At 40.3% G+C, this 19,192-nt stretch overlaps 1 protein-coding gene across 1 annotated transcript; it reads left to right on the top strand.

Moving 5' to 3' along the window:
- The first annotated feature begins 1,428 nt into the window (after positions 1-1,428).
- Positions 1,429-16,509, top strand: LOC126399532 (somatostatin receptor type 2-like). Its single transcript, XM_050059559.1, has 4 exons — positions 1,429-2,583; positions 5,689-6,569; positions 7,006-7,331; positions 10,125-16,509. Exons 2-4 carry the CDS (start codon positions 6,182-6,184, stop codon positions 10,554-10,556), a joined length of 1,146 nt encoding a protein of 381 aa, XP_049915516.1. The 5' UTR covers positions 1,429-2,583; positions 5,689-6,181; the 3' UTR covers positions 10,557-16,509.
- The last annotated feature ends 2,683 nt before the right edge of the window (positions 16,510-19,192 follow it).

Here is a 19,192-nt window from a genome sequence, read left to right as displayed (position 1 = left end):
TTCACTCGCACAAATTCTTTTATTCGTGCTCGAGGTGAACACATTAGATGAGAGGCTAGTGCTGTGGAGAAGCAATGGGTGGATCTGACTGAGAAGCTGATGACACTATCGGCAGACAGCCTGTGACTGAAGTGGTCCCACCCTTAAATATGTTTAACTTTGGGCCTTATAAAATTGTAAACGGGTAAGTTATAAAAAAACAACCCTTGCACAGTTGTCATGAATGTTGAAATTAGCTATAAAGCCCAAAACCATTTTGTTCCTGCATGGTTATAAACATGTTTATTTCTGCTTTAACGTTGGGCATTTTAACATGGGGGTCTAAGGGGTTTCACTCTGTTTTGGAGCCAGCCTCAAGCAGATGAACTGCAGTTTTTGGTACTTCCGCATTGGCTTCATTTTTCAGCCTCGGAGATTGCTGCTTGGTTCGTACACATGTATGCAGTTATGCATGCACCACAGGCATTTTTATCAGGATGGGGGACAATTATTTCAGTGCTTAGCACACATATTGAGCACATGTTTCAACATTATTGACAGTGCCTCAAAATCCACCAAACTGTCCCCTTGAAAACACATAAGACAAGTTCCTTATTTTGTGCCTTACTGAAATCATTATTTTGGCTCTTTTGTGTTGCTTTGTAGTCATTTTGTGTCTCCTTGTGGCTCTTTTGTGTCTCTTTGCAGTTCCTCTGCACCTTTTTGTGTCTTTTCATGTCTCTTTGTGGTCATTTTTTGTACCTTACTGATCAGTACGTATTAATTTAAGTGGCATTTTGCAAGTGAAGGCCAGGGTGCCCCCTTACACTTCAGGCCCCTGTGCCTGTACCCAGAAGGGCCTTTCAGTAATCCATCCATGACTGTAGCCTACAATTTTTGAGACAATTAAAGGCAAGATAGCTCAAATTGCATTATAACATCTACAATTCCTCATATTGGATTTGTTATAAAAAAAAATCCTGCCATCACTGTGACTGTGACCCTGACTGTGACCATGGCAATTTACTGTGCTTTGTTTTTCTTCTTTTTTAGAAAATTAAACTGTAACACAAAAAAGATATCATCTTTAAACTCTCATAACATCTTTCTTTTTAAAGGTTTGCTGAAATTTTAAAAGTTATCCTGTTATGACCGACCCTGACTCTGACCATGTAAAATCTTAAGTAATAGTCCATTACTATCTCACTCCAAACTGAACTGAAAAGTTGGCAGCCAAGGCACATAAGCAATACAACCCTTGAATAATGTTCAAATTGCTTCTTTAACCACTTTGGCTCCGCTGATCATTAAAAAATGAACTTGCAGGTCAGCTGTGGCCCTCAGTGACACACAACACTGAACTCACCCAGAGGACTTGCTGACCTCATCACAGCACAGCAAACACACACCCGAACCCTCCTGAATGCGCACTGGTTTACATGGAAGAGGATTTCATAACAGGATATCAAAAACCCTTCTTTTCTGGTGCATCCCCCTCCGAGCAGCTTCAACCCTTTCTATCTTTTTTGGACATAAATAGAACTATTAATCTTTGATAACAGCTGGTCGTAATAATAGCAGCACTTCTGTGTTGCTATGTTGACAGAAGTGGTAGAACATTTTCTCATGGAGAGGTCGTGGTAGATACCCGCCATCTGCACTTGCTTCCTCCTTTATAAGAAGAGAAGAGGGCTGTTGGATGATTGGCTTCATCCTTCAGATCCGAATGCCATCACTGTCGGCCGACAAGAATGTGCACCATTGACTGTGATCTGCATGTGGGCCGGGATAACACTTGAAATCATTTCAGTGGATGCTGATTGAAGAGGCGACATTGGGCATCATTCTGTGGAGCAGCTTTGGCTTTTATTTCTCTGCATTTACTCTGCACGCATACAGTAGTTTTCTTTTTGATAGACGCATCTAAAATTGCCACGAAAACAACATTTGTCACTGATACAGAGCTGCTGTGAAAATTCTTGGTTTATCTTAACACATTTGAAACAGTCTGCTGTATGACTCTGCACAGTTTGCAGCGACATAGATGTGTTAATGACAAAAGACACCAGAACATGAGCCAGCTATGCATGACTCCAAATTAGAAAGCCGTGGGACACCGACGCACACGGGGTGACGCGCTCAACGTTTCTACTCATCTGTCATCTGCTCAGGCTGTTGCTCTCTCTCTGTCTCTCTCCGGTGCAGTCGTGCGTCCTGCCGCTCTCACTAACTCACCGCGGAGGGATTCAGTGCCAACACTTTCTCGTTGGACGCAGCGCACTGTGAGCGCACAGCTTCTTTTTTTTTCCAAAGACGCAATCTGCGAAGTTTTGGTTTACAAACGCGGGATATTCCTCGGAGATAAAATGACCTGAGAGACGTGGTATAACCAGCAGCTCTGGCGAAAGTGGCGCGTGGGAGCTTGAACGCCAGCGCCGTGCGTAATAACTCTGGGAGCAGGTGGATGGAGAGGCTGGCGGGATGCAGCTTTCCAGCAGGTCAGCGCCGCTTCGGAGCCGTTGGACTCCATATAGTATCTGCTGAAGGACACCTTGCCACGATGGACTTGATATGAAGATGGAGTTTTCAATTTTCAATTTAAAAGTAAGTGATGCTTTTGAATTTTTTTGCTCGTTTTTTATTGCGCTTATTTAATTTGCATGTCTGTGTGGACTTTGCTTTTGCGCACTTTATTACAATCCTTCCATAGCTCTGTTTTGTCTGTTTAAAGTCACATTTTTTGCGTGACGCACAAATCATGGTGCAGAGTTCACTGCGTTTTTGGCACCTTAATGCATTAAATAATGAACGAATCCAAATAAAGTCAACATGTGCTTCATGCGCACTGTGGAATCTAGTCCTGCCTGATGGTATAAGAGGGGGTAGATGCTTCTTTATCCCAGCACAGCCAAAATAATTGGAACAGGTGCACCACAGTGGAGAAACATACGGAGTTATGTCACTTAACAGAGAGAGTTGGTTGTAAAAATGTCAGGGAGAGTTTGTCTTTCAGTCAAAAGGTTAAAGGTTTGTCATTTTATGTCAAAGTGTCCTTGAGAAGAAAGATAAAGCAACCTGCTCACTGTTGGAGAAGGGTTTCCACTTCAATGTAAATTAAAGAAAGTCTCCTGTTGAGCTGGACATTTATCACACACAGCCTGCAGGTTGGTGTGAGGCTGCATCAAGCCAAGCTTCTGCTGCTTCCCTGGCAGCACCTCATCTATTCACACAGTCAGCAGCGCTGAGCTGAAATGCAGCTCCTGACACCTGCGATTTAGCTTTTCTGTGAGGTCCATGTGAGCCTATTAGACTTTGCCTATGCAAGAATCTTAATGGTCTCCAGAACTTTTATTAATATAATTATCATGCTTGACACTTACACAGTAATTAGCCTGCCCCCTGCCAGCAAATAACACTATAAACCCTTTCATCAGTGGATGTATTATTGGTGCTTTTCTGTGCACTTTCCATGTAGCTCTCTCATTCACTCACTCTCACACTGTATGTGTCGAGCTCCAACGATATGTTTGTAACAACCAATAGAGAGTCTTTAGAATTTTACACTTAAAATCATTTTTTTAATGAAATCAGACCCCTTTTAATAATAACTATGGCCAGTAATATTTTTTAGTAATAATCATTCAGTCTAATTACATCCACACTAATGGTTTTGTAGTGTTAGTGGCGGGGTCCGCCATTCCTGCGCTCACTAGGTGTCACCAAATGAACCACCAGGGAAAACTTGATGATAATAACCTTAAAATTGGACTTTACTGGGGTCTAGAGCTGCAAAGATTAGTTGATTCGTTGATCAACAGAAAACTAACAACTATTTTGATAATAGAAAAATCATTTTTTATAATTGTTTGAGCAAAAAAGCCAAGCTTGAAACTGATGCTTGTCTTTGTCATAAATGATAATAAACTGAGTAGCTTTGGACATTTGGACTGTTGGTTGCAAAAAAGAACATATCCTAATTAAAGATGTCACTTTGGGCTCTGGGAAATTATACTGGACATTTCCCATTTCACTATTTTTCTGACATTTTATTGACAAGTTGATCCATTGATTAATCATAAAATAATGGGCAGATGAACTGATAATGAAAATAATTGTGAGACGCAGCCCTATTTGGTTTCAGTAAAATCCCTTTAAATTGTGAGAAAGCAGTGAGTCACATGTAATCTCACAAAAACTTCAAAAGTAAGAGAGCTTGTAGGTCATCTTGGCCTTTGAAATTCTGCAATGAATTGTACTAATATGCTTTAGGTTGGTGAGCAGGTCATCGCCACCCTTGCAGCTGTCTGAGTCAAATATTCCCGTTACAGAGTAATGGTTAATGTGTGCAGCCATGTGAAAAATGGACCAGCCTCCACTGTTTGAGAAGGCAATGACTGGAGAAATAGCAATGGCTGGATTTTCCTATTTTTAACTGTGCTGAAATTGTTTGACAAAGCTAATTAGTGATAATTAAGATAATTGAATGATTGTTTTAGTCTTTGATGTTTTTTGACAGATGGGCAGATAAAACACAAAGATTAAAGATTGGCTCTGTTAATTACTGATGGGCATTTGTGGCTAGTTTTTTTTTACATTTTAGAAAATAATAAAAGGAAAACACTGTGGATTAATATAAATGACCATAATCCTCTGTCGTTTACATGCGCACACATTAATCACACATAGACACCAGTATGCTGTTCCCTGATTTTCTGTGGTAAACAAGTAATTGTACCCAACAATTACTCAACAATATCCCTCATTTGCAAAAAGTGGACTGTCCAAAGTGGGCTCACATGTGCCAGTCGCATGTAATTCAGATAAATTATGAAAGCAAGAACTGGACAAATGTCCCTGATGCTGTCACTGCAGGGGCAGAATGAGTGATCCTGCTGCAGTGCCGGAGCTGTTTGTCCCCGAGATCAATTGAATAAACATTTGTCTTCTGCAGCACAGTAACTTTGTCATGCTCTCGCTCAGGCGTACGTTTTTGCATGTATGCATACATGGAGGGAGGCACACGCTCACATATGCACACACCTGACCTGGATGACTTAGTCAGTGTAACATTGGGAAGAATTACAGTCCAATCTGTGTTAGAAAGTGAGAAGAGAGCATATGAGCAGATGAGATCCAGCTGAATTTTTGACATTGACACAAAATGTCTCTAAAGTAGAAGTCGTGATGAGTTTTGTCGTCACTAACGCCTCTACATTTTCTTGTAATTCTAAACCAGAAAGTGTTCAAATCAGGGTCATGACATAAAAGTTGTGTGTGTTTGGGTTGAGTTGTGTAAGGTAGTGATGTAGCTCCAGTATTTTGCCTTTCACCCACCCCAGATTTTTTGTCTTTTTCTACTATGTGAGAAAATGGCAAAATTAATTTTTCAAAAGCTGAACATCATGTCAAATTAGGACTTTGTATCTTGGCATCTTCCCTCGTGTCTCTGTCTGCCAAATGCTTGCCGCTAGGGGAATAAGTCATGTTGAGGATAATGAGAACTAAACATGCAAAAAAACATGTCTGGAGTATTCTTTAGAGAGAATATTTGACATGTATCTCCAATTGAAGACGTGAGAGCAGTTATGTAAAATAACCTTGCAACTGTTGCCATGGATGTTGAGGGACTATTACTACTTGTCAAAGAAAAGTATTCTCAGTTTTAACCAAACTTACTGTTCTTTCACTCTGTTGTCTCTTTCTCCATAGATCTATCTTGCTCTTTTACTGTTTCTCTACAGCTGGGATGTGACACTTGTAGTTCCTCGTTATTGAAAATCCCCAGTCATCCCGATCCCCAGAGCCCCAAATCCCTAGACCCTGAAGTCTTTAATTCCCAAGTTAATCTTAGAACTTACCACCTCAAGTTCCTTTACCCTTATTTCCACAACCTTGCACCATAAAACCAATGCTTTTAAGCTTATAAAAGCCTAACCTCAGACCCAATAATATCTACTTACTCCAAACTCATAATCAGACCTTTACCTCTTACCCCTTGCCATCTTTAGACACTCTGAGCCCTTAGAAACCCTAAACCCAGTGGTGTAGTGAAGGGTATACGCAGGTATACGGGGTACACCCACTTCTTTTCCTGGTCAATTACAGTATACCCTCCTATCAGCCAAAAAGGAATATATAGGAGCGTAGTACACCTACCTCATCAACTACCACTACACCACTGCCTAAAGCCCTCTCAGTCATCATGGCCTTGGATCAGTGGCCCTTTCTCCCGACTCCCCCCAACATCTCCATCCCTGAGCCCCTTCTGTACGACAGCTACATCCAGGGGAATGAGTCCGACCTGGACCTGAACATCACCGAAAGCAAGGAGCCTCACCAGGACAAGACCAGCTCCATGGTCATCACCTTCATCTATTTCATAGTATGCACCGTGGGGCTGTGCGGCAACGCCCTGGTTATATATGTCATCCTGCGCTACGCCAAAATGAAGACAGTGACGAACATCTACATCCTGAACCTGGCGGTGGCAGACGTCCTGTGCATGATGAGCCTGCCGTTCATCGCCCTGCAGCTGGCTCTGGTGCACTGGCCCTTTGGGGAGGTGCTGTGCAGGGTGATCATGACTGTTGGTAGGTGTAGAGCTAATGGTGTAATAGAGGCTGATGGTCCACTTGAGAAAGTTGTTGCCATTTTACCAGGCAAAAAAAAAAAACACTTTTGGCTTTCTCAAGAGAGAAAATTATCCTGTTATCACTGCTGCTGTGGTAGCAATTTAAACCCAGATTAACATCTGTACTTTTTTAAATGTGAAGACTTTGGTTGCATATTAGAGTGTTTGTTCAAAACCTCAGACACTTGGATGTCTTAAAGGAGACTTTAGACTGCAGCTGCAGTTCAAACAGTGCTTGCCATCCTGGCTATCTTACTAACAGCCTTTATCTCACTTTATACACCTCCTGCTTTAATAAAAAAAGAGCAAGCATTAACAATTACTGATGCTGTTACTTGATACATATCCTCATTTTACTTTTCTTTCTCCACTGTTTCCCCTCTACGCCCTCCCAGACTCTCTTAATCAGTTCACCAGCATCTTCTGTCTGATGGTGATGAGCATCGATCGATACCTGGCTGTGGTCCACCCTATTAAATCCACAAAATGGCGCAAGCCCCGTGTGGCCAAGCTAATTAACCTGACAGTATGGGGTGTGTCCCTGTTAGTCATCTTGCCTACTATGATCTTCAGCAGCCTTGATAAGGTGCCAGTGTGTGGGATCGTGTGGCCGGAGCCCCAGGATGTCTACTACACAGCCTTCATAATCTACACCTTCTTCATAGGATTCTTCCTGCCACTGGCCGTCATATGTCTGTGCTACCTGCTCATTATAGTCAAGGTGAGAGCCTGCCTCCACATGTGGGAAATTATAATGCAATCATTTTCTGTTTCTGCTTTTCCACTGTGCTCAAAGTTCAGTGACAAGATATTTTCATCACTGGCTACAGGACTAGAATGTTGAACAGGCATCCAACCATCACCAAGACTGTGGAGGTATTTTGTAGATTCAGACAAAATCCCTTGACAATCCTGAAATGAACAATGGCTTTTGCCACAGCACAGTAAACTATCTCATGAAAGAAGCCAAGGACAGTGCATGTGCATGATACATCAAGTTATTTGTGCTTCAGCTAATATAATAGCTAGGTGCATGGTGAAAGACAACTGTAAAATACCACATTGTAGAGCTGAAATTGGTCAGTCAGCTTTCTCCATAAAGGGCTGTCAACTCCAAAACAAATTACCAACTGAAATTAAATTAATTACAAATATAAAATAATTTACAGTAAAGGCTAAGTGCTGGCTAAAATCAAATCAGAACTGTAGGCTGCCAATTTTCAGCTAATTGTAATGTCGATTACCAAGGTGTATTGCTTTATAGTGTATGTGTATTAGCGTATTATGGTATGGGTATTGAATGATGTGTATTTTATTGTATTTCCGTCTTCATAGTATGGGAGACTGGGAATGGGTTTAACACTTTTTGTCTCAGCACCTATAACTTGCTGAATTTTTGTGTTAGAATTCTCAAATTTTGACACAAAGTACCCTAATTGTTTCACCACAAATAGCAATGTTGCCAACGTCTGCATCACATAACTCAGTAATTGATGTCCAATACAAGGAGGTCCATTGTAATAACCTGCCAAGCCCGGTCTCACTCCGAAGTCGTCGAAATCTGGCGCTTGGGCAGTGACTTGCGGTGTCAGAAACCAATGAAAAAAGGTGTCCCAGAACATCAACAACCAACACACCCAGGGTACCTTGCACATTGTATGTGGACGTGGAAAGTCCATGACCAAAAAGTCAATATGTGACAAGGTCAGAGTGAGAATGTGTTGACCTGCCCCACTACTGGGGTAAGTTGTAACAATAAGAATTGAATTAAAAACAACAACAATTGCACGTAAAAAAAACTCATACATCCAATAATAATCAAGTCCTGCTAAGGTCTGAGTTGCTAAGCTGTACCTGTCAGATGCTTAGTACCTCACGTGGAGTGGGTCCAAAATACAAGTGAGCTGTCTCAGTTAAGTAACCAGCCAAGACATCTCTTCGCTTACATTGAAGACTTTTTGATTGCTGTGATAGCCCACACAGGGCAGCTGTGTTGATCCTCTTCCTCTGAGGTTTTGTAATTTCTTGCAGTGTTTGCTCAGTGTCACATGGCAGACCGAGTATTATTTGGAGACAGACCTTACTGTCTTTCACACCTGAACATCAGTGTGTTGGCTGTAAAATCTGCAGACTTCTTAACGCAACTATGAAATGTCACATGTAAGGTTAGGAAGGAAGTGGTCATGCAATAAAATAATCTACTATGACTCATAGGTTATCCCTTCTTGGTGAAAGTGGTGCTGTTACAACCATCCCTGGTCTCCCTTGTATTGTGTTTTTTTTTTTACACTGAAAGCTATATATTTAAAATTAGATAGCAGATGTAAAAGCCCAACTGAGGACAAGAGTAAAAAATTAGCATCACCTATAAACTCTCTCAACAGCAAATCAGTTTAATGCTCTGTGCTGGAACTATGTTAAATTGCATCTTCCCTGTAAAATCAAATAAATAAAAAACTAAATCATGATTAAAGATGCTTAGATTAATAATAACTTACAATAACAATAGAACACCAGAGTCGTTGCGAACGCAAGCTAGCTAGCCCAGGCTAGCTAGGGAAATTGAAAATTCGCACTTTCACAGGCATTCATTTAATTTCTAATGGGAATAATTTAAAAAATACAGCAGGTGGTTGGAAATTGTCTCAAACAAAGGTGGAAAAAGTTTGCCAGGTGGGTTTAAAAGAAAAAATGATTTACTCTGACAGAGTGTGGCTGCCAGAAGCAATATAAATAAGACCATTGTTTTAATCAATGCTATTGAAGGTTTAGTTTATGGCCACAGATGGCAAGACTAATTGCACCACACCATCTACACCCTCCTGGATGGTTTGTATGGACTTTAGTATGTTCTTCAAACATTACAAACCTGACAATATTTTGCCGTCAAGTTAGTCACTAAAAGCACGTCTACCATCTGGTGAGATTTCTTTTCAATAGTTGTTCCTTTTGCAAACTTTATGAATGCCTGAGTGACTAAAATAGGTTCCCTTTGAGAGCCATTTGGCTTGTTCCTACAGGGCAGGAGCTCACTAGCATTCAAACATTCAAGCTTTGAAAATCTTAAGAGAGACAATTTTATAATCTGTTTCCTCGGCTTGTAAAAGAAGAGCTAGACATTTTGACAAATACACATGCGATTTCTTGCCAAGGATGAGAATGCCACTGTAGATTAAATTTGAAGCAAAAGTCAGCAGCCAGTTGGCTCAGCTTGGCATAAAGATCAGCATCCGTAGATCTCACTAATTTACATGTTATGTCTTGTTTGTTAAAGTCACTTTCCCCAGACAAGAAATAGTCCAGCACATAAACTTACATAAAAACACAAGTTGGTGTTTTGGGAACAGATTTTAACTTTGGAAAGAGCCAGGCTGCGTTCTGTCTTTATGCTAAGCCAAGATGAAGCCCAAAATGTCAAACCTTTACTTTAAGATATTTCTTTGTGGCATAGTGTGAACATTGTGCTTTTATATCTAAGTAATTTCAAGTCACTGACAGTCCATTCCTTTGCCAGGTAAAGTCGTCCGGCATGCGAGTGGGTTCCACCAAGCGCAAGCGCTCTGAGCGCAAGGTGACGCGGATGGTGTCCATCGTGGTGGCGGTGTTCGTCCTCTGTTGGCTGCCTTTCTACATATTCAACGTCACCTCCGTCACCAGCTCTATCAACCCCACCTCTGCTGTGAAGAGCACCTTCGACTTTGTAGTGGTGCTCGGCTACGCCAACAGCTGCGCTAACCCCATCCTTTACGCCTTCCTGTCGGACAACTTCAAGAAGAGCTTTCAGAATGTCCTGTGCCTAAAAAAGGTGGCAGGCCTGGACGAGATAGAGCGCAGTGACAGCAGGGCAGACAGGAGCAGGATGGTTAACGATGCTATGATCATCAGCGCCAACTTGGAGACTCACAATGCTGCCCTGCTCAATGGTGAACTGCAGACCAGCATCTGAGCTGCAGTCACATCCAGGGAGGCCTAAGAGACTCAGCAGTGGCGCTTCCAGACTGATGAGCTGCAACTGTACACTGCCATTGACCCTTGTTCAAAGATGCGGGGGCAGGAGGATGATGTAATAGCTGTTGCTCATGGACATCGACACATGAACAAAGTCTAAGTGAAAAACAAACAATTTCGTAAGGGTTTGCAGAGGTCAGGGAAAGTACACTGACTTCAGCTCAAAACTCTTGATATTTGGGTTAACGAGGCAACTTGGGCTGGTTCGCCCTGAGGCGGAGCAAAAATGTATCTCGCCTGAAGTGATTTTCAGCACAGCAGAAACAAGTGATGTTGAAATCAAACATAAATAAGAGTGCTCTGTAAGCTTGCCAGCATTGAGGTTCCTTGAGTTGTAAAAAGTCATGCAGACTGAACCAAAATTGAAAAACAGGAGTGCAGGATCTGAGAATGGACTGCTGTGGACCCACTGGAGAAATACTGGGGGTAATTCACCCACGGTAAAGAGAGATCTAAGAGGATAGAGCACCCTCCAGCTCACCTTGACGGAGTGTTTTGAGAGCTATAAAGGGTCTGCATTGATTTGAGTGTGGAAATACTGCTGAAGAAGTGAGCCAAATGTTTCAGTGGAGATCAGCCAACACTGTAATACTATAGACTTTGAAAGACAAAACTCTGAAACCACAAGTCAAAGGTGAAAAGCTTCATGGTTATGTTTTATTCATACCAGCTGATTAGTCTGGTCTTTTGATTATCAGGGCAACAAAATGGCAAGGCCCCCTCAACATGACATCTTATTTACCGAAAACCGGAGGATGCTCCTTCCTTTCTCTTGCTGGCACCTTGCGGAAGGAGCAGCATTGATCTGTAAACTCTCGAATCGGACATTCTGGATTATTGATTAAGTAGAAGGATGGAAAAACATCTTGGCGGCCACTCTGACCTTGCCATTTATAAAACAGCTTGACTTTGTATATACAAAATGGCTTTCTGTCAACCTCTGGGGGAAAGTTCCTGACATGGATGATGACTCTGTGTCCTAACCCACATGAATTTCAAAGGCATTCCCTGCTGTAAAGTTCTGTGTTCTTGTAATTCGTCATGGACAGCTCTGAAGCTATGTTTGTGAATCCATCATATGTACTTTATACTTCACTCTATATGACTTTGCCTGGTCTTAATATTTCTCCCTGTGCCAGCGGTGCCATTGTAAAGAGCCCATTTCTACTTGTAAAGTGCTGTGTTTTGACAATGTAAGATTTCCTACTGAGTTCATGCTGAAATGTGGTCACTGCCCTCAGCTTCACATTTGGTTCAGCCAGTGCGTGCTTGCAAGAATGCCTCAGTTTCACAGAAGGCAGAAAAATGTGTCATGTAGTCTAACAGGGAGAAAAAGGCAGGATATAAGGAGACACAGAGAGAAGGAGATGGAACACATGGAGGCAAAACTTGACAGATTTTCATAGGGTGGATGGATACAGCTGACAGGAAGAGAGCAGTGTGTGTGTTTGTGAGGTGAGTGATGAAGAGAGATAGAAAAATAGAGACATAACTTTAAACACCCATATAAAAACTCTAGAAATTGTTGTTATAAGCCTTTTAACAGCCACTTTAGATGTTACCAGCTCTTGTGCAACAATGGCTCAGAAAGTCTGATTGTATTTGTTAAGTTATAACTTTACTCATATGTATCAATATAGCAAATATACAGTTTAAAGATTTTTAAAAGGATGGTAAAAATCGAGGCAACAGGTGGTATGGGTCAAGCTCTAAAAACTATGGATCCTATATTTCCCAGGATGCAACTGGATCGTATCTTTCATTAGAACCTCTGAACCTGTTAAATGCCCACATTAATGCTAATTAAAAACATGGATTTAGTGTGAACTTAGACATTACATTCCCACCAAGGCCACTTACTGTTACAATATGAATTGTATGCTCACATATTGTATACCAAATGCCACAAATAATGTAGTTTTAACCTGTCAAGTGACCTTGAATCAGTGTATCTCGCATCTCTCAGTGGCCTTGATTACATTGGATGGAAACGATTAGCAGGCGGCAGCTATAGATAAATGTGCATACATCTGCAGTACATTCCTGCGCTATTTATAATTAGCAGAATCCTGAGAGACAGAAGACTGACAGGATGCCAGATTGATTAATGGAATAATCAATCAGTCAATCAGTAGAATGTCACAGAGGTTACCCTGTTTCTTTTTTTTTTTTTTAAAGCCATGTTAATGGTGTAGTTCAGTGAGTGACAATACCAGTCTGTCAGTTCACCATTGTGGTTCATATTGAAATATCTCAACAACCATTGGATGGACTGTCATGAAATTTGGTACAGATATTCACGGTCATTCAATTGTAATAAATTTGGTGATCTCTTAACATTACATCTTGCATTATCATAAGGTCCAATTTTTAATTTAAGACCAAATACCTGCAAAACTAATCACATTCCGATTAGCCTCAGCTGTACTTTGTGTAGTTTTTTAGGAACTGTTAGCATGCTAACAGCTAAACAAGCCAGTAGGGGAATGCCCATAATTCTGACAGCTCATGATTCAGAAGCCCCAATAGTCCAAAAATGTCCCATCGGACCATAAGGCCATTTGTCCAATAGTCTGTTATCCCAAAAACAAATGCGCATTGCTCTAAAGGGTTGTTTCTCTGAAAGTAGTTTACACACTCATTATGCAGAATGAAAAGGACCTTCCAACAATTGTGAAGACATTACCCACCCTTTTCTGACTATTCTATTCTATTCTCTGACTGACTAGTATGTTGCATTCATTGGTTGGGTTGGTTAGGTTAGGCATGGCATGACTAGGCATGACGAATGAGATTTGGTTAAGGTTAGTAGTAGAATATCAGGGTAAACCAATCACAGGCAGAGTAAGGCAGGTCATGCCTTCGCGTAAGTAGGAAGGTCTGATGACATCATTTTGCATAACAGTTAGCAATGTACTTCTTTTTGGCCCTTTCAGTCTATTGGGACATTTTTTTCAGACTACTGGGTCAGCAGACTTATGAGTCGTCGTAAAATGGCATGGAACCAAACATCATACCTGTTAAATACCAGCATGTTAGCATGCTGATGTTAGCATTGAGCTCAAGTACAGCCACACATCCACTAGCATGGCTTTAGACAAGTTAGTTAGTTAGTAAATTGGAATGTCTGTTCACTTATTTACATTGAAATAGCTCCAATGAATATATATGTTTAGCAACCTTGAACTTAAACTTCCACCATTTGTCAGGATCATTAGCTTTTATAAATTGGCTTGCTAGTAAAATTAGCTGGCTAAACCAATAGCTGTTTGCTAAGATGGGCTGACACCACTTAATCTTGGAATGCACTGGCTATCAACTGATGACGATAAAGCTTCTGGGGGGCAACAGGTGATATTTCGGAGGATCCAGTGTAGCAAGGAAATATCCGGGACAAAACTCTTCCATGCGCCACTCATTTCAGCTAGTCTCTAAACACAGAAATCTGCATATACATGATTACATTTCGGCCAACTCTTTACCTGCAGATTAAACGTGATACATCAATACTACTCTGAGTACAATCACAAACCACAAATGCTTTTGATAAGAAAATCTTGTCCCATTGCCTACAGATTCTGCATATATGCATATATCTGTTTATAGAGATTAACTCCACTAAGCTACCGTTTCCTAAGTACAACGCTACAACAAAAGACCTTGTCACAGTGACCTAAACCTTATCACTCCATTAATACTGACTGAATGAGCCCACATCCATAGCAGATACCTATTTCCGTTTCAGCTATCAACCTGTTTGTGCACAGTGGCTTTTCCAACGTGCCTCCATGATTGAGCCACACCTGGTTGCCAGGAGATTTGTCAAATAACTGCAAGCCTCTATAGCAATAAGGTCGTCCACCACATGCTGCGGTGTCAGATTCACTTCATCCCAGTGTATCAGTCAAGTCATAAGCCATCAATCAGTGCAATCAAAGAGATGAAGGGCCAGACAAGGCTTGTCCTGGGAGGTTATGGCAGAAAATAATTTGGCACGGTATTCTTTCTCGCTGCTGTCACTGCTAGTTGTAGTATTTGCAGCAGGGTCAGTCCCATCTTCACTCACAGGTCAAAATACTCACAGTCATAGACATTTGAAGGCATGTAGGTACAGTTTCATATGATGTATAAGAATACAAGAAACTACACTCTCTAGCCATGTTGCTCTCAGTGCGTCACACAGACGTAAGTTGTCTGAGTAATGCAGAAGGTGATGAGGGTGACCAATTCTGCATCAAGGAGTCATACTGACCTAGACTGTGTTTGTGTAACTGTGTGAAACATAACATGCCAAGACCAAAGGCTGAATGTGAATGATACCCAGTACCAGAAACCTGTTTGGATTGCAACTCGATTATTACATGTAAAGAAACCTGTGAATGAAACATGTTGTATCTTTTTGTATATCTGCCAATATTCTGCCAAATGTGTATCACAGCAAGAAACTCATTTGACAATCTCACCCATTGCTGTTAAGGTATTTAGCGCCTTCAAGCCTGAAGTGCAAAAACTATTCTCTCATCATCCACAGTTAATTACTTTTGCTCTGTCCTTCTATCCTTCTCTCTCTCTCTCTCTCTCTCTCTCTCTCTCTCTCTCTCTCTCTCTTTCTGTTGCATGCACAGCTGGTGCAGAATAATATGAGCCGACACCAACCCAAACTTAACTGAGCTGAAATGAACTGAACCATACTGAAGGAAACACACTATGCCTGTTGTTGCCGCTGGCTATTTGGACATACTTAATGGACTTAATGTACTTAATGGACCATTCTGATGTTTATTAGATGTTGATAACAAGGTTTGTGCCAAAACCAGTGTAAATGTAGCGCTAAAAGGACAGCTGAGGAAATGAGATGGTGGCGGTTGTCATTTTGTGAAATCCAGACCTAATTATCTCTCTGAAAATTAGGTCATATTCTGGAAAAGTAATTTGGGTCGACATGGCTCTTTGTTCACCAGGCACAATTAAGTGCCAAATGTGAAAAGGGCATTTGTCCGTATTTCTGTCTGGTTCCTGCCACTGTATAGTGTACAGATGAGAGGAAGAAGCAGGGGAATGGGAAACCTCTGCCTACTTGCGCTCAAGTTTCTTTTTTCGGAAACACAAGTTCATTTGCGAAGGGCTAGAACGTGTACTCCTGAGGATGCACCGTTCAATATTAACTCTATGTATTTGTGGTATCCTCTGCTTGTTCTTGCATGGGGAAGATTGCGTATCCCATTTTATGTGTCTCCTCATTAACCAAAACCAACTGGGTGGCCACCTTTTTTTGCTAGGAACATGATCAGAAAAAAAGGTACAGAGATGTGCTTGAGTTTGGGTTCAGCTTTAGCAACAGCAGGTGCAACTTTGTAGCTTTTTAAGTTATGATCAGCAGCAAATACGAGTTGATCTTTTGGTCAAAGAAATAAAATTGTATGTAGGTTTCAACACTACAGATGAGAATCTTAATTGAGCCACGTTTTAGCCAGGCTGGTCATAACTTACATGCTTGTTTCTGACAGTGTACAGCCATGGATACTTTTATGTGCAGTTACTTTTATCTATGTGCCTTGAAACTAAATATAAACTCATGTGATGACATCAATGTACAGCAAAACAACATTGTAACCTGTTTCTCCCAAAAGCCAAGCAACCAAAGGCCTTTGTACTGTACAAACATGTTGGTAACCAAAACATAACACAGACCTATTGTATATCATTTTAGTACTATCTTCCCAGCTTACATAGCTTATGTTTGTGTGATATAATGTGGGAAGCAGATGTTTATTTGTGACTCTTTATTGTTGCATAGAATATAATGTGATCATTGATTGTAATGGACAGGCCACAGTGTCCTCGTCTCTCTGCAATTAAAATGCAGACCAGTTTCTGCTCCCATGGTCAAACCTGTGTATTTGTGTGTCAGTGGATGTGGTTAGTGTTGGCGTGGACTCACTTAGCTAAATACACTATGTATGATGACTGTTGTATATCTTAGAAATTTCCAGGAAATGCAACTTGGAAGGGCTTTTCACTGTGTATTTCCCCCAGGAATGCAATCCATGGAGGAACTCCAAGTTTTCCCTAGATCCCTGAACACATCATACAGAATACACTGTTGTATACACATAGTGCCTAGTGTGGGATTCAGTGAAGACCAGCGTTTCTCAAGGGGATGTGAACTCTCAAACACTTAAATATCAACACTCATTCTGTCACAACAAAGCTCAACAAGAGTTTGCCAAAAGAGAAATTAGGTCTTAGCTCAAGGAGTCCTATTCAGTCATGATTGTCCCATTCTATACCATAAAAGTTATAACCATTAGGAAATGTTTCATAACCACTTTCACTGCACTCAAGAACAGTCACCTTATAAGACACATATGTCTAAAGTCTGGCCCGAGGCCAATCGTGGCCCGCTGACCAACTTTAAACAGCTCTCCGCTTGACTTTCAAAATATACTATATACATGATATTGGTTTATCAAGCAAGATTGCTTTGCAGTTTTCCTTCTCCTCAAAATGGTTGGACTATCACCCAGTTTCTAGACATTCATCAAATAGCTACAGAGGTGGAGCTAATGTGTATTCTTAAACAGATGGTAAACAAGCAAACAGAGCGATTACACAACAGCAGTCATTTCCTGTTAGGAGATACGACCACAGAAATGATGTGTAAAGTTGACAGCGAGGGCCGCCGCTTTCAGGAGCGGTGGAAAGTTGAATACATTTTCACTGAAAGATGATCTGTCTCATTTGTTCGAGTGTTTGTTTGTTTGTTTGTTTTAGTAACCAATTTGATGTGAAAAGCAGCGGGCCCTGAGGTATTTTCACATTATATAATCTAGCCCCCATTCCAAAAATTTTGGACACCCCTGTTGTAAGCATCCAGTTAGTGACCTGAAAATAAAAAGCTGGATGTCAAGGTTAAAGCAGGCTAAATTTAAGTTTAAATGTTTTAGACATCTAAGTAACATTGTTTTGGCAGCATTTTAATGACTGTATTCCAATATTAAGCCTACTGTAGTTAAGAACTGCTTCACACTGAAACACAGTAACATGAATGCTGTTTAAACATTATATAACAGAGTCTAAAAAACTTAAGCTTACCAAACAAATGTTTTGTCAGCGGTGCTAGCAGTGTAGCTCTAGAAATGGCAATGTTGTTCAGTTGGTCAACCACTTTGGTCCAGAGTGACTGTCGATAGATGATTTGCCTTGAAATTTTTCAAGATAGTGCCATGGTTCCCACAGGATAAAATGCAATAATCCCATAATTTTCATGCCTTACATCAGCCTTAGCTGAACTTTGTGTTTAGTGCTAATAAGCATATGTTAGCATGCTAATACGCTAGCTAAAATAGCGTCCATGTTAGACATAAACTGCTTAACATTATCATATCAACATGTGGGCATGTTAGCATTCTAACATTAGCATTTTACTCAAACCACTACTTCTCACAGAACTGCTTTCACTGCTTTCACTACTGGAAGTGTTAATTTAAGAGATCTGTAAAACAATTTTGACATGTAACAAATATGTTTTTTACGTGTAAAAATTCCGTTTTAGCCAGTCAAAACTGATACATAGATATCCTTAGTTACCAGTAATTCCCATTTAACAAGTAAGAATAATGATTAGGCTTACACTGTGACTCGTGGAAATGTAATTTCCCATTTAAGATATCAGCCAGCAACTGCATCTCTGATATGTCCGACATATCATCAAACTCTATTGAATATGTAGGTGTCAAATCATTAATGTACCAAAATGCCATTGGTCAATTTTGGATATGTAGCCCAAAATTAGCACAATATGTATGTAAGTCACTAAAGGTACAATGACATTTTTGACTAATAGAAATTTCACTTTCATAACTAGAATTCAATTCTAAGTAGTTATAAAAGGAATTTCAGATATTTTGAATATAACTGTTAGTAGTATGAATATTATTTCCACTGGTTCCAACTGTATTTCAGATATCTGAAATTACATTCTTGTTAGTTACAACTCCACGTTGACACACCAATAATGTAATTTTGACTAGTCAGAATCGAATTGTAGAAATCTACAATTCAATTTATGATAGCCATAATGTAAGAACAGTAGATATCTACAATGAACATTGCCACTAGTAAATCAACAATTAACATTTTCATTAGTGAGAACTGAATTATAGATATCATTCAGCAGAAATGCAAAGTCAAAATTACATTATGGATATATCGACCTGAAATTGTAACAGGTCAAATCTGATTTCAAAACTGAAATTACAGAGATCTGTAATTCAGTTTGAATAAAAGTCAATGGAAAAAAGTTGATTAATTGTAATTAAGTTACAGATCTTTACAAAGAACATTTCCACTTTTAAGAAATCAAGAATTAATATGAGAATGAGAAATCAATTCTTTAAATAGAATTACTTCTGGTCACAATTGCATACAGATATGTTGGCTTGGAATCCTAACAAGTCAAAAAACAACTGATATCTACAACTGCTAGTACTGCAACTGATTAAATGTTAAAAGGGCTTGCCATAAACCCACAGCCTCACATGCAGACAGCAGCTAAAGCTTTAATAGCTAATC

Source organism: Epinephelus moara, chromosome 13, assembly GCF_006386435.1.
Source record: "Epinephelus moara isolate mb chromosome 13, YSFRI_EMoa_1.0, whole genome shotgun sequence".
Classification (NCBI taxonomy): Eukaryota; Metazoa; Chordata; class Actinopteri; order Perciformes; family Serranidae; genus Epinephelus; species Epinephelus moara.
Note: the sequence above shows the minus strand (reverse complement) of the source record. Positions and strands in the feature narration are given on the sequence as shown.

Excerpts from the sequence above, each read along its gene's own strand:
- LOC126399532 (XM_050059559.1), top strand. The coding sequence starts at position 6,182 with ATGGCCTTGGATCAGTGGCCCTTTCTCCCGACTCCCCCCAACATCTCC. Across the intron at positions 6,570-7,005 it reads CAGGGTGATCATGACTGTTG|ACTCTCTTAATCAGTTCACC; the intron begins GTAGGTGTAGAG and ends ACGCCCTCCCAG. Across the intron at positions 7,332-10,124 it reads ACCTGCTCATTATAGTCAAG|GTAAAGTCGTCCGGCATGCG; the intron begins GTGAGAGCCTGC and ends TTCCTTTGCCAG.